Source organism: Otolemur garnettii, unplaced genomic scaffold (genome assembly GCF_000181295.1).
Source record: "Otolemur garnettii isolate 467f Iridium unplaced genomic scaffold, OtoGar3 scaffold00104, whole genome shotgun sequence".
Taxonomy (NCBI): domain Eukaryota; kingdom Metazoa; phylum Chordata; class Mammalia; order Primates; family Galagidae; genus Otolemur; species Otolemur garnettii.
The window spans coordinates 4,976,545-4,990,740 of NW_003852499.1; the positions used below are offsets into that span (position 1 = coordinate 4,976,545).

Below are 14,196 nucleotides of genomic sequence, written 5' to 3' on the forward strand. Positions count from 1 at the left end.
TTAAGACCTAATTTAAGTGACCATTTCTTTTCTGGTTGCAAAGCCTTTGAAAAAACATGCTGTGTGTGTGTGTGTGTACACTCACTCAGACATGCACACAATATTCATCCTGTGTATATAAGCAGAATGAAAGTGGATGGGAACACTAATTATGGTTTAAAGCAGACAAGCAGTTAAAGTTAATAGACTCCATATGATAGAGAGGAAGTTTGTTGGAAAGAAGACATTCAGCTTTTTTAAAAAATTGGGTTTTTTGTAAGTCAAGAGAAAGGTGCTTGAATTGCTGCAAATCCTTTCTTTTCTATCAAGGGATCCAAACTAATTCACCTTTTTTTTTTGCAGTTTTTGGCTGGGGCTGGCTTTGAACCCGCCACCTCTGGCATATGGGGCTGGCACCTTACTCCTTTGAGCCACAAGCACCACCCCTAAATCACCGTTTTTGTGAGCAAGCACTGTATCTTGATTTCTCTTTCTTATTTATCCCAATTTATAGAACTGTAGGTAACTTCAGAATGGCCGTACACACATTTGCTTATCATTTTCCTTCCTGCTGTTGGTTTTTAGGAGTAATGAAGGTTATGAGCCAGGAAGCCAGGGCCTCTCCGGCCTGCACAGTGCCCTTCACTTCCTTTCTCATTCGGCCCTGTGGCCTCACTTCTTCATCCTGTTCATTTTCTTTCTAATCCGTGCACACTTAGTGTTTGTGTTTGTTTTTCAATTGTGGGCTTAAGGTCCTCCCTTCTCAAACTTCCACCACCTTAAGACAATTCTCCTCTTGTGAATTGCTCACAAAGACCCAAGAGGACTTCCTGTGCTCAGAGTATCCGGAAGGCCTCCGCTCCCCAAACCTTCTGAAAATTCAGCCTGTGCCTTGGTCTCCCTCAAGATGCCCATGCCCCTCAACCTCTCATGTCTTCTCCTTGCTCTTGGCGCTCAAATGCTTCTAGAAGCAAAAATGCACTTAGGCCTCTGAGGCCATTAATTCCTTACTGCTTTCCAGGGGGCATGGTAAGGGGGAGGAAGAGGGGTAGGGGGAGAAACAGAAAGAGAAAGAGAGAAAGGGAGAGGAAGGAGTGATGGATAGAGATGCTCTGCCTGGCTTCCTCCTGACCCAAAACCTGTGCTGGGGGGCTGGGAGTGGGTCTTCCCAGGGCCAAAGACCCCCTCACCCTGCTGAGGGACATTCTGTGAGCATGTCTGCTGTCACGCATTGTCTTATTTGCGACTAGGCAGGGCAGATGGGCCTCATTTCATGGCGAGGCTTGAATAGTTGAAGTGTCTTACCTAAGGACACACAGTTAAGGGCTGGTTCTGGGAGCAGAACCAAGGCCATGTGATTGTTAGCCCAGGGTGCTCTATTTCTGTGCCTGGATACCACCTTCTTTACAGCCTTCACTTCTCCTTCACAGCGCTCCCATGATTGGGGGAATGCATTTATTTGTGCCATTATTATTTTTGTCCCCCTACTAAGCCAGGCTTTCCATGAGGACAAGGACTGTGTCCATCTGTTCACAACATCCTTAGCAAATGCCTGGCCTTCCTCCTCCTTATCACCATCATCTTCAACAGTGGCAGCAGACACCTAGTGTGAGCATGTTGAGTGAATGAGTTGAACGATGCTGGCTCTGCTTTGCTTCTCCCTTTCCTGGAGCTCTCTTCTCCAAAGGCACCATGCTCTTCAGTTATCTGTCATGGATGACTGTGACAACACTGTCAGGCAGCCCTCCAGCCTCCATACTGATAGATTTTACCATATTCTCCCCACTCTTCTGCCTTCCCCACCCCAGTAGCCAGTCAGAGGAGGAGGAAGATGTGTTTGGCCCTCCAAGGAGGAGAAGTTCCCTGGGCCTGAGTGGATATCCTCTGACAGAGGAGGAGCCAGAGATGACTGCGGAGCCTGGAGCTGGAGGCCCAGCCCGCCGACACCTCCCCAGAATCATCTCCATTGAAGAAGACCCTCTGCCCCAGCTCCTGGAGGGTGGCTTCGAGCAGCCACTGACCAAATGCCCAGAAGAAGTCTCCAGTCAAAGAACAGAAGGACACATCCAGAGAGCCCCACACTTGGAACTCACACCTGTTTCCCCGCGAGGGCAGCCTGTTGGGAAAGAAGCCCTATCTAAGGTAAGGGCACACCCCATATTGTTTTGTGGACTTCACTCCTGTGATTTGCACCGTTGCATTTGAGCCCGAGAGCCCTAAGAAGGAGCTCAGGAGGTCAGATCCTACAGGTCTTGTGAGTCACCATACTTGTGTTTTCCTAATAACACCTTCCTTTGCTTAGCAGAGTGTAATGGGGAAAGACCCAAAGGTCCTCATAAATTCTCCTTATAACCTCTGTTGTTTGTCCCCATTCACTTCCCTGTGGGCTCCTGATTCAGATTCAAGAGCATTACCTGAGCACCTACTTAAGATAAGCTGTATGCTATGCTCTTAGCATAAATTTCCACATACTTTTAAGGTTGTCCTTTTTGTAAAAACCTTTTGTCCCTGCTTTAAAAGCTTGAATACCATCATTTTTCTCTTGGTTCTTAATCAGCTAATCGCCCTTTCATTCCCAAATTCCCTGCCTCCTCCTCCCTTCTCCTCCCTTCAGCATGGCCCCTCATTCCTCACTAGGTCTTCCGGCCAAATTCTGCAGGGAGACAGGAAACCATGTAAAAGTCCTCTTACTCATGGTAATGATGCTCTCCACCTTGTACATGACCCAGGCTTTGGAATAGTATCCTCAAGCCCCTATCCTCCACTTAGCCCTCTAAATCAGCTTCAGAATGCCCATGACAATGTGAAAGAGGCTCTTCCCTGCATGCTGTGGCAGCCATTAAGAACTGAGTGGTTGCCACTTTGAACTTCACCCAGGGGCTGTATTAGTATGTGTGCTAGAACCCCAGCTTCTTGGTGTAGGTTATCAGTCTTGGGCCAGGACTGAGATTCATCTCTATGTATCACTCCTTGGAAAGCCCCTAGTACAAAGGACAAGTAGGGACCTGGGTAGCACAAATGCGGTGGGCCCCCTCCTCCTGTAGACCCTTCCATATCCCCTGCAATGCATAGACCTATACTTTCTAGCAGGGAGCACAAATGGCGTCCCACATACCCCAAGATGTTCCTCTAAAATGTGAAAGTGTTGTGAAAAATGGTAAGGAAAAAGGCTGAGCATTCCTATCTGCTGTGCATTGTATCCCCACAGTGGTCTGATGGGCCATGCCAGATATTTATGCTCCCACTGACAGATGGAAAAATTGCAGCCCAGAGGGAAGAGGCCAGGCCCAAGCCCCACAGTGACACAGGCCCGGCCCTCTCCCTGATCTCTCCCACCCAGTGCTCTCTCTGCAAGGCTATACTGCCATTGTCCTAGGGACAGAAATTGTAGCAGAGAGCAAATATGATTTACTAGCAGCCATATCGCAACTCCAAAAGAGGGTCTGCTTTTTTGAAGGCTACTTTGAGCCAGGCCCTACCATATAAGGCAAGAGAGGCATGAATTAGTACCACCCTTCCAGAAAGTCGTTTGATAATATGAATCTAGACCTTTAAAATACCATATCCTTTCAACCAGTACTTCCACTTCTAGGAGTTTTTCCTAAGGAAATAACCAAAACCAGACAAAGATTTAACTCCAGAATGAGAGAGCTATTTATAATAGCAAACAGTTTTAAAAAGTCCAACAATAGTGACATAAATTATAGTTATTAATTCAACAGAATAGTATACAGCTGTTAACAATCACTCAAAAGACTTTAGTAACTCATAAACATATTTATAATTTAATAATATGTATCCTACTTTGGTAGGATAAAATCATATATACATATCTTAAATCTCTATAAACAAAGCATATACTCATGTACTTGTATAGAAAAAAGGCTTGAAGAAAATACATCAAGATATGAATCATAGGTTTGGTGCCCATAGCATAGTGGTTATGGCGCCAGCCACATACACTGAGGCTGGCAGGTTCAAACCTGGCCCAGGCCAGCCAAACAACAATGACAACCGCAACAAAAACAACAAAAAAGTAGCCAGGTGCTGTGGTGGGCACCTGTAGTTCCAGCTGCTTGGGAGGCTGAGGAAAAGAATCACTTAAACCCAAGAGTTTGAGGTTGCTGTGAGCTGTGATGCCATGGCACTCTACTGAGGGTGACATAGTGAGACTCTGTCCCCCAAAAAGAAAAAGATATGAATCATGACCATTTCAGGGTGGCAGGGTAGATTATGAAGAATTATTTTCCTCTCTACTTTTCTGTATTTTCTAATTGTAAAAATTGGGGTATTTTTTACTTTTTACAAGCTTGTTTTTTACATAAGAAGATACATAGGGAGGGAGGATGAGCAGAGATCTCCTGACCTGCTAGCCAAGAGCTCTCTCTCCAGCCTCCTTGCCACAATCCAATTGAGTTACATTGTGTAGGCAGCCAGTGGGCTGTCCTTCAGAGGGGACACAGGGTTAAGTTCATGAACATAAGAGTTTGCTGCTCTTGGGAGGTAAGTCCTGGCTGAGCAGAGCTATTGCTGTGTTTATGGGTTTTTGCCTGCCCAAAACAACCTAATAAACACATGTATATAAACACATGTAAAAATAAAAAAATAAATAAAAAATAAAAAGCTCCACTTTGGTGAGGAGGAAGTGGCCAAAGGGAGTCAGGCAACACTTCTGCCACCAGGACCACTTCCTCCTATCCTGGGCTTCACCTTCCCCATCCTGCACCTGTGCCAGGGGATAATAGATTAGGGCACTAGGTTTTAGTCTCAAACAAAGGACAATTAAAGTACAGAGACAAGAGACCAGCAGAGAAGCAATGCTGTGTGCATCACCCGAATAAAAAAAATGGAGCAGTAGCATAGTTTTGGAGTGTGGGTTTGACTCTTTTTTAATTTTAGTTTAAATTCCTGTAGTTGACCTTGGATTCCCCCTAAGTATTGCATGGAATTGATTTCTCCCCAAAAGGCTGTTAATGGCTTTTCTCTGAAACTCAAGTACTGCTAATATCAGCTGCCACTCCATTATAGTATTTGCTCAATGAGAGGAGCTAATTCCCTCAAATCCACTTTAAAATAGATTCAAAAGAGCCTCCTCATTTGACCAGGCAGCACTGAGCTGGGCATGAAGGCAAGATTCTGGGGAGCAAGCAGCCTGCTGGAAGGAATGGTCATTCTGTGGAAAGGAGCCTGTGCTGCCCAGGGTTCCTTTGTCCACCTTGGGGTCCATTGTGCCCTAGGGCACGCTCACTCTGTCCTAGATGTTAGTGGTCTAGCCCAGGAGACAGCAGCAGTAACTGGATGGCTGGTTAGCTCTGCCCCAAGGTTCTTGCATCACTTATTTCCCAACTTACTGAGTGGAGACTGTCTTGCCTCAGTGGCCCATGGAAGATGGCAACACCTACATGGAAGCTGATGGGATAGGACAGAGCACACCCTCCATGCAATCCAGGCTTCCAGTGACAGGGCAGGAATAAGCAGCTCCCTGTCCCAACCTGAGAGGTCTTTGTCCCTGGGATATAGACAAGTCTTTTGTCATTCTCTTCTGCTCCCTGCCATCACCCAACTTATCCTGGCCCACATGGGAGTTCCTGCCTCTTCCTGAAGCCCCACTTCAGAGCCCCTGCCACCGTGCATCCTTGGCTCCTCCCCGTGCCCACAGCACCTGGAACCTGGTGCTGTCCTTACTGTGCCTGCCTCCTCCACCCAGCCTCACACCAGGGCCAGCCTGTCTTCCTCAGCCCGGGGCCACAGCAGGTGGGCAGCAGATGCCCACCCGGGGCTATCCCTCCCATCCTACAGGTGCTAGAAGCAGCCTCCACACCCAGCCACACTAATTGCCTTCTGAGGCTGCTGTCACCTCCTTGATGTTAGTCTGGAGGCCTGTGGCCAGAGCAGGGGCTCATGACCATGCCCAGGGGTTGGCCAGACTGTCTGCTGTCCTTAGGAGGAGAGCACTTCCTCCACCCCTGACCGGCTCTTCAAGATTGTGTTTGTGGGCAATTCTGCGGTGGGGAAGACGTCCTTCCTGAGGAGGTTCTGTGAGGACCGGTTCTCTCCTGGCATGGTGGCCACTGTGGGTAAGTCCTTGTTCCTCAGGTGGGTCCTAGGCCCATGTCTGGGAAGGGAAGGTGGGAAGTAAGAGGCCCAGGCTGGTAGGGACACTCGTGTCTGCTTCGTTCATGAGCGAGCCTGGGAAAGGCAGGGGTAGCCCACTTCCCGGCACACCACTAGTTGCTAAGTTCATGCTCTGTATGGTGGGACCCCTGACCGCTTTATCAACCCTGCACTGGATTTATAGAGCTAAAGTTGGCAGAGGTAGATTTGAGGCCTTTCCCCTGCATGTACTCCCCTCCCCCACTCACTCCTCCCCACTGTCTGCTCCCAGCAGGCTACCACATTGCCCCGCCTTCCCCATGGCCTGCTACTTCCTCCCATGCCCCTCTCTCTGGGGCCATTCAGGATAAGGAGCTATGGGGATAGTGCTCTCAACAGCTTCTTTTCCCCATCAAATTTTATCAGACCTAAACCTGCTGGGTGACAGCTGGAGTTTATCACAGAAGCTCATCAGGTTCAGAGATAAATGGTGATCATGGCTTAATGTGTTCCCAGTCTTGGAGGATATTTTGTTTGATCCCTTCACCTAGAGTTGCACATTGCACTGGAATATGGGGCAAGACCAAGAGCAGATGGATCTTTTCACTTCAACCAAGTTGAATCACTCAACAAAAAATAAACACAATGAGTGCCTATTTCACCCAGCTGATAAGTCAACTATACTTGAAAACATATAATCCAGTGGTTGTCACCCTTCCTAATGCTGTGAGGAAGCCCTTTCATTGTTACAAAGGGCTCGCGACCCACAGGTTGAGAACCGCTGATATAATCTGAGTATTTCCCAAGAGCTTTCATAGTAATCGTTTCAATGTATATTCATAATCCTGGGGAACAGGTGTTGTTATCAGTCTAATAGATTGGGCAGCTGAGGTCCAGGGAGGTTCAGAGGCTTGTCCACCCTTCCATCAGCAGGCTAGAGGTGACTCCTGGCCCCCATTCCACAATATCCCTAAGAACACTGAGTTGTATACACATAACACCCAATGGGAGGTGGGCACAGGTTGGTGCAGGAGAGGAGGTTGCAGAAGCGCCTTAAATCATCAGAAGTCCTGGCTCTTCATCCTAGCCCCTCCACTGACCAGCTGTGTGACCTCAAAAGAACATAATTCTTCTTTGGGCTCCAGTTTTCTCTAACGTAAGAAATGAGAGAGCTGGACTGGATATCCCAAGATTGCTTCCAAACCCAGGTCTCTGACCAGACTATCTTTGACCTTTGGCTGTCTGACCAGCTGCTTCTACAGGACAAACTTTCCATGCTCAGAGCTCTGCCTGGGGAAGGTCCATTTCCTTTCTCTTGTCCTAAACTGCCCTGTCAACATTTCTTCTATCATGGGTCTCCCCCAATATGTGTCAGGTGTCCCATCCTTACCATTGGGGACATCCTTCCATGCCCTCGCTCTTCCCCACTCCACCCAAAGACTGAGAGCATTCTAAGACAAAAAAAAAAAAAAAAAAAAGGGACCCTGATGGGAACAAGGACAAGACCTGTGAACCAAGGCCAGAAGAGCCTGGCCTTGTGTGGCGTGAGTGAGCGCCAGCTGGGAGTGAGCTGAGCATGGTGATTCCGGTGGCTCAGGAGGGAGACTCACTTCCCTGGAGGGCACTTCCTGGGGGAGGCCCCGCAGTCACAGCTCTAGCATAGGCCTGTAGGCGGCAGTGGCACTGATGCCCAGACCTCAGGCCCTCAAAGGCGTGTCCCCAAAGTTTGTGCATATGGTGTACTTCTCCTGACAATGAAATCAGGGTCCGTTTGCATTTCCAATTTGTGCCCCTGAGATGCAAGGCTCTGAAAATCAGACTAATTTGCACTTCCCAGGAGGCCAATTATGGAAACACCTACAATTTAGAAGAAGAAAAAACAACCCAAAGGTTCCAAATCAGGATGCCCTTCATCACATGCTCAACACACGCTGGAGCAGCAGATCACATTAGCTTCCTTGCCACGCAACTGGCCTTGCTCTGGGACACATGTCAGTAAGCAGATATCACACCAGCCTGCAAATCTCTCCCTCTAAAGAGATATAACAGCCACAGAGTCACAGCCCCCTAAGCCCAAAGCAGCCCAGCCCCAGATAAGGGCTCTGCCCAGTCCCTGGCAGAGGGCAGCAGCCCCTGGACCCCAGTGGCAGGGCTCCATCATCAGAGGGCCTCACTAACTTCCTGGCTCCTGCTCCCTCACAAGAATATAGTTAGTCCTGGACCCTTGACTTGTGTGTTACGGACTCAGGGCATGCTGCCTGCCCCCTCTTATGACCAGCCTGCTCCTTCACGAGCAGGTCCTTGGGCATCCTAGAAACATCACATGATGGTTTCTGATGAACACTGGAGCTGGAAGGAACCTTGGAAATAGTCTATTCACATCCTCCTGTGTTATAAGTGAGAAAATTGAGGTCTACAATGAGCCTGACTCGTAGAGTTAACTAAAGCTCTCTAGAACCCAGGACTCCAAATCCAGTGCTCTTTTCACTACTACACAGTGGTTCACGACACACACCCCCACTTTAAACTGCAGGCCAGAACCCAAGATGTTCCTTCCAAGACTGTTCCCAGCAGAATGGCCTCTGTCCTTTCTTGACCACTAGTCTGAGTTCTATCCTACTCCTGATCTCTGCAGAGATCCCGAGGGATTTTCTCCAGGACCAGCTTGGTTGCACTCCTTGCTCCCACATCCCTCCTGACAGCATGGGCCTATCTTCTTGGGGAAGGTTAACATCACCTGGAAATGCCACCAGATGTTCCTGGAGACCAGCAGCCCAGCTCTAACCCATACCATGGCCCCAAATTGGTCCCCAGGGGTGGTGGCCCTTGACTTCAGCCATCACTCAGGAGCCAGTTAGGATGCAAGAGAAGGGTCACCTCCATGTGATCTGTGAATGCTATGGGGGAGCTTAAAGAGCAGAAGCACCCAGCTTAGCCCCTTGGAAGCTCCAACCTTACTTCAGTCTGGGGCAGTGGTACTCAACCTTCCTAATGCCGCAACGTATTTTCATTGTTACAAAGGGGTTGCAATCCACAGGTTGAGAACTGGTGGTCTAGGGATAAGGGAAGTGAACCCCAAAATGAGAGGAAGTAATGTCATCAAGGTCACACTGCTGGTCAGTAGCAGAGCTCAAACAGGGACGTAGAACACCAGCTTCTTGACTCCTGGGATTTTAGAACTGGTGATCTTAAAACCAATTTCATTCCAGCCACATTATTCTGTGCTGCTGCTGCTTCTGTTGGACCCTGGTGTTTCCTGACCTTGTGTTTCCACATACTGCCTCTCCCTCCTCTCCGCCTTGTGTTCTCCTGGTGTCCTTCACACCCAGCCCCCGCCAGTGTGTGCAGTGGGGAGTTTCGCCAAATGCATCATGGCCCAGAGCACATTTTTCCATTCCTGTGCCTGCAGCGCTCCCTGCAAGACGCATCTATCCATCTCCAGCAAAGCACCTCGCCAGTGAGGTAGATCAGGAATGCTGAGAGCAGTCAGGTCCCAGCCACCCCAGCAGCACCCCTGCCCCTCTGTCTGTGAGCCCCACCAGAAGCAGAGGGCGTTGTCCTCAGGTGATTGGGCCCTACTGGCTGGTTTCAGATCTGGCCCCAGAGGGATTGACTATGGCGGACTTTTTCCTGAGTTGTTAACAAACCAGGCAGCCTCTTCTGTCTCCTGGAGCACAGATCAGGGAAGCCCCTCTGCTTTTAGCCAGGAAGAAAACTCACGCTTGGGTTCAGCTCCCAGCTGTTATAATTAGCTGAGAGCATTTAGCCTGGGCTTTCTAGGTGAAATGAAACTGCTGATGTCCTGTGTTGTGGGTACTGTCATACCAGGAGCAGGGAGCTCAGAGCTGGCTTTGCAGCACCCACACCTGCTAGTGACCACTCTCAACTCCTGCTTCCTCATCTCTCAGTGTTGTGCTTGTGTATGTGTGTGTGTGTGTGTGCACCGATAACAGTTCTCCTGGATGTCATGGGGAAGAAGGAAATATAAAGCTGTCAACCAAAGAGAGAAATCGCTCTTTTTATCCACTCCTCTCTCTGCCCTTGCCTGTGAAGCAAAGGGCCTCTTACTCCCTTCTGGTCCTGACATTCTAGAAGTGGATGATCCTCCCACCTCTTCGCCACTCCCAGGTCCTTAATGCACTAGCCTTTGCCTGGCTGCAGAGGCTGAAATGACCTTCCCCACTTCCCGCTTCTTTGTTATCTGCTTAGTCTCCTCCGTCTCCATCTGTCCATGCTGCTGAGGCTGCTCCCCATCCTCAGCCCTCCAGGGCAAGGACCTCAGAGGCCTTTCTGAAGGTTGGAGGAGATGCCCCCAAGTGCTCAGATCCAATGTGTTAAGGAGGGAGGATTTTGCAGCATCTTTATGCATTGGTGAACATTCTTATAAGATATGAGAGAGAGGAATATCTGTATCAAAACATCTGTATTAAGAGCCTCATCTCTGGGGGCTGCCATGGGGTGCAGAATGCATTTCACTGTTTCTGCTCTCTGGGGTTGATGGCTCCAGCAGGGTCATGGTGATTGATGGCCCCAAGAGTGAGATTAGGAGTTTTAAACCCATCTCAAGGGTGAGCCTTGGCCTTTCCTTCCCTCGCTCCCCCTTCTGCTCGATTCCTTCCTCAGCTGCCAGCACCTCCCCCTCCCCACCCCCCGTTGCTCCTCCCCTCTTGGTTCCCCCTCCTCCTCCACATGCTTTTGAATTGGCTGATGTATGACCCACCCCCTTAGGATATTTGAATTTTATTATTAGACAAAAAAAAGAGAGAAAGAAAGAAAGGGTGAGGGAAAGAAGGAAAGAAGGCAGGAGAGAAGAAGGAAGGGAGGAAATAAAGAAATCTGAGGACAGTATTTCCTCTTCCTCCATCTTCCCAGTAAAAAATAAATTCATGAATAATGACAATCCTCTTGGTGTTAGTCTATTGCTTTTATGTGTGTGATCTGAGTTGATCCTTGTATACTATGGTATGCCTTGTGTAGTGTAGGATAAGTATGGATTACCTTACAGTGAAGAGGCTGTAGTTCAGCAAAGTTCAGTGATTTAGGTCCCACAGCCAATAAATGGCAGAGATGGGATCAGAACTCAGGTCCAACACATCTCTGTCTAGTTCTCTCTCTGTGTCCCCACGTTCCCTCCCAGGAGCTACATAGGGAGGGCTGTTACCCTGGGCCTGATGTGATTCCAGACACGTTGCAAGCATCATTTCCCAACTTAGAAGTGAGATGCCCATGGCCCAGGGCAGCCCTGACAGCCCTGTTCCACCTTGCAGGCATCGATTACCAAGTGAAGACGGTGAATGTGGACGACTCTCAGGTGGCCCTGCAGCTGTGGGACACGGCTGGCCAAGAGAGGTGAGGAGCTGCCCCTGAACTCCTGGACTCCAGCGGGAAGGCCACGCACCCCTGACCCCTGGCCCTTTGGTGGCAGGTATCGTTGCATCACCCAGCAGTTCTTCAGAAAGGTCGATGGTGTCATCGTCATGTACGACCTCACAGCCAAGCAGTCGTTCCTGTCGGTGAGGCAGTGGCTGAGCAGCGTGGAGGTGAGCTGGCTTCCTGGGACACTTGTGCTCAACCGTTGCTTACCCCTTCTTCTCGGCTCATTCCCACCTGGGCCTCTGCACTCCCAAACCTCGTTCAGAACTCACCTTCTCCAAACAGTCCTATTCAGCTGAGTTCCGAGCACTAGGCCAGTTACTGGACATCCGGAAGTAAGACAGACACTGTCCCTGCCCTCATAGAAAGAGGGGTCATGAAAAATACAGATTACACTAGTAATTATGTCACAGCTGTGTTTTATGAGTGAGATTGGGCGGGGAAGAGGGCACCGAGTGGAATGTCAAGAGAAATCAGTATCTGGAATGAGTCACAGCTGAATTCTAACCTCAGTCTCACCACCACTTCCCTATCCCATGTAGCTTTCTAGTCCCAGAGGGCTCAGCTGTGCCCTGCGTAGGAGCCACACCATGTAGGGTTTGGGGGCTCCTGTCACAGCCTTTCTCCCAAGGTGGGGTTGATCCACCAATGTGAGGGCTCCAAGCTCACCCCAAGACCAAGGGTCTTAGCAGGGCCCAAGAGCAACTGGGTTCCCTTTGCCTTCTGAGTTATCTCTAAGACTCTACATTCTTGATTCACTTGCAATATTTTGCTTTGCAAGTACTTTTTACTACTGGCCATCTGCCTGTTCTTCTGCCACTCTGATGCAGGCTTCTCGAGGACAAGGGCAGTGTGGACAAGCCACTTACTGCTTTTTACAGGCCCTTAGCTGATTCTCTCACAAAACAGTTGAGTCGGATGTCCCAACCCCTTCCGCCAGCAGGATTCATCATCTGTTCATAGATTGGTTCAAAACGCTGCCAGGCACAATCCCAGGGCCTGGGATTCTATAATAGTAGTGAATAAAAGAGCCAAAGCTCGTGCCTTCATGGAGCTGACGTTCAACCCTCTGCTCCATGCCCATAAGACCCGGCATCTTCCCAGCACTTACTTATCAGACTGCTGTAAATCCAGCCTGTGTGCCCTGCTGAACTCTGCACCTCCTGAGAACAGAAGTTGCATCTTTGTCACTGTAACCTCGTGTTTGGCAGCTGTTGGGTGGACGCGTGAATACCATATCGCTGTAAAGGGGGAACTCTAGACCTGTCAATTTCCTTATCCCTTTTGGCCCGCAGAGCTATGATTCCTTCCATCCAAATCTGTTTCTCTTAGAGTTTTACTGCCTAGCTCACTCCCTTTCTCCACGGTTAATCTGCATCCTTCTAATTACCAAGAAAAATACAGAACAGAATGCAAGCCAGATTCAAGGGGTTCTCAGAAATTTGCTTCATCCAAATTATTACACAAAACTTACCGTGATTAATTCACAACTGAGAAAATGTAAGTTTTGAAGTCTGGTGGATTATCTGTACACCAACCTGGTAATGGAACTAAACGGTATGAGTAAATCTGGCGGTAATTCTTATTTAAACTTTGGGATTTATGATCTGATTATTTTTCTGTGTTTCATTTTTGTTGTTGTTAGCAGCAGCTGATTTGTCTTCCTCACAGAGGTTAAGGACCAGGAGACACTTTAGAGATTACCTATCCCTGTGGTTTCTAGAGTTCCTTCCTTGGAGCCCTGGAATCAAACTGATATTCCCCAGGGATTGGAATGGGTGGTGGGTAAAGGGATGGTGGTCACAGTTCTGGGTTCCTCGCCCCACTGTCTCAGTCAGAGCTGTCCTGCTCATTTCAGTTTTGTTTTTTGGGGGGTCCAAGTACAATTTTGTTGGGCAAAAGGGTTTCCCCTTGAAAATCACCCACCTAGGGTGGTGTCCATGGCTCAGTGGGTAGGGCGCCAGCCCCATATACCAAGGGTGGCGGGTTCAAACCTGGCCCTGGCTAGCTAAAAAATAGCAGTGGCAAGGCGTTGTGACAGGCGCCTGCAGTCCCAGCTACTCGGGAGGCGAGGCAAGAGAATCACTTAAGCTCAAGAGTTGGAGGTTGCTGTTTGCTGTGACACCATGGCACTCTACTAAGTGCAACAGAGTAAGTCTCTGTCTCAAAAAATAAAGAAAAGAAAAAAGAAAATCACCCATCTAGTACAGCCATCTCATTCAAAAGTGAGGAGATCAAAGCCTTAACTTCTCCAGGGTCACCTGCTCTTTTCTCTGCCACAGACATTTAATTATCCCCAAATATCCAAATTTTGGCCTACACCAGAGCAGAAGTCCAAGTGGTCTGGGATTAATGAGAATGGATGGAGACAACTTTATGGTACTGTGCTCCCTGTCATCATTAGGGAGTATAATTTCTAAGGCTCTTGTTTTACACAGATAGCCTTAGATCTAGCAGAAGAGGTGGAACTTCAGGTTGAATTTGGTGGTGGAGGTGCAGAAATTACAGAAGGCCATCATCACAGCTTGAAGTCTAAGTCTAGTCAGGCTCCAGAGGTGTTCCTCGGTGGGATGGGGCTGAGAAGCATCATAGCAGGTGGCTGGTAAGATGCCCATGGAAGCCTTAGTGTATCTGTGGACTCAGAAGGCTGGGATGAGATGGCGAATCCATACGTGGTTAACTCGGAATGTCTGTGTGTAGATGGGACTTTTCTGTATAATTTGTAGCTTGAGTTTTTTCTTTTCTTTCTTT

At 48.7% G+C, this 14,196-nt stretch overlaps 1 protein-coding gene across 2 annotated transcripts in view; it reads left to right on the top strand.

Annotated features, from left to right (window-relative positions):
- CRACR2A (calcium release activated channel regulator 2A) overlaps window positions 1-14,196 on the top strand; it is a 121,389-nt gene that overhangs the window by 97,855 nt on the left and 9,338 nt on the right. Inside the window, exons 12-15 of one of the 2 annotated variants that reach the window (XM_023517072.1) lie at window positions 1,788-2,121; window positions 5,924-6,056; window positions 11,340-11,421; window positions 11,498-11,612. In XM_023517072.1, coding sequence (XP_023372840.1) covers window positions 1,788-2,121; window positions 5,924-6,056; window positions 11,340-11,421; window positions 11,498-11,612 — 664 coding nt within the window. The remainder of the gene's footprint in view (window positions 1-1,787; window positions 2,122-5,923; window positions 6,057-11,339; window positions 11,422-11,497; window positions 11,613-14,196) is intronic. The other variant, XM_003796430.2, reaches the window with a different exon arrangement.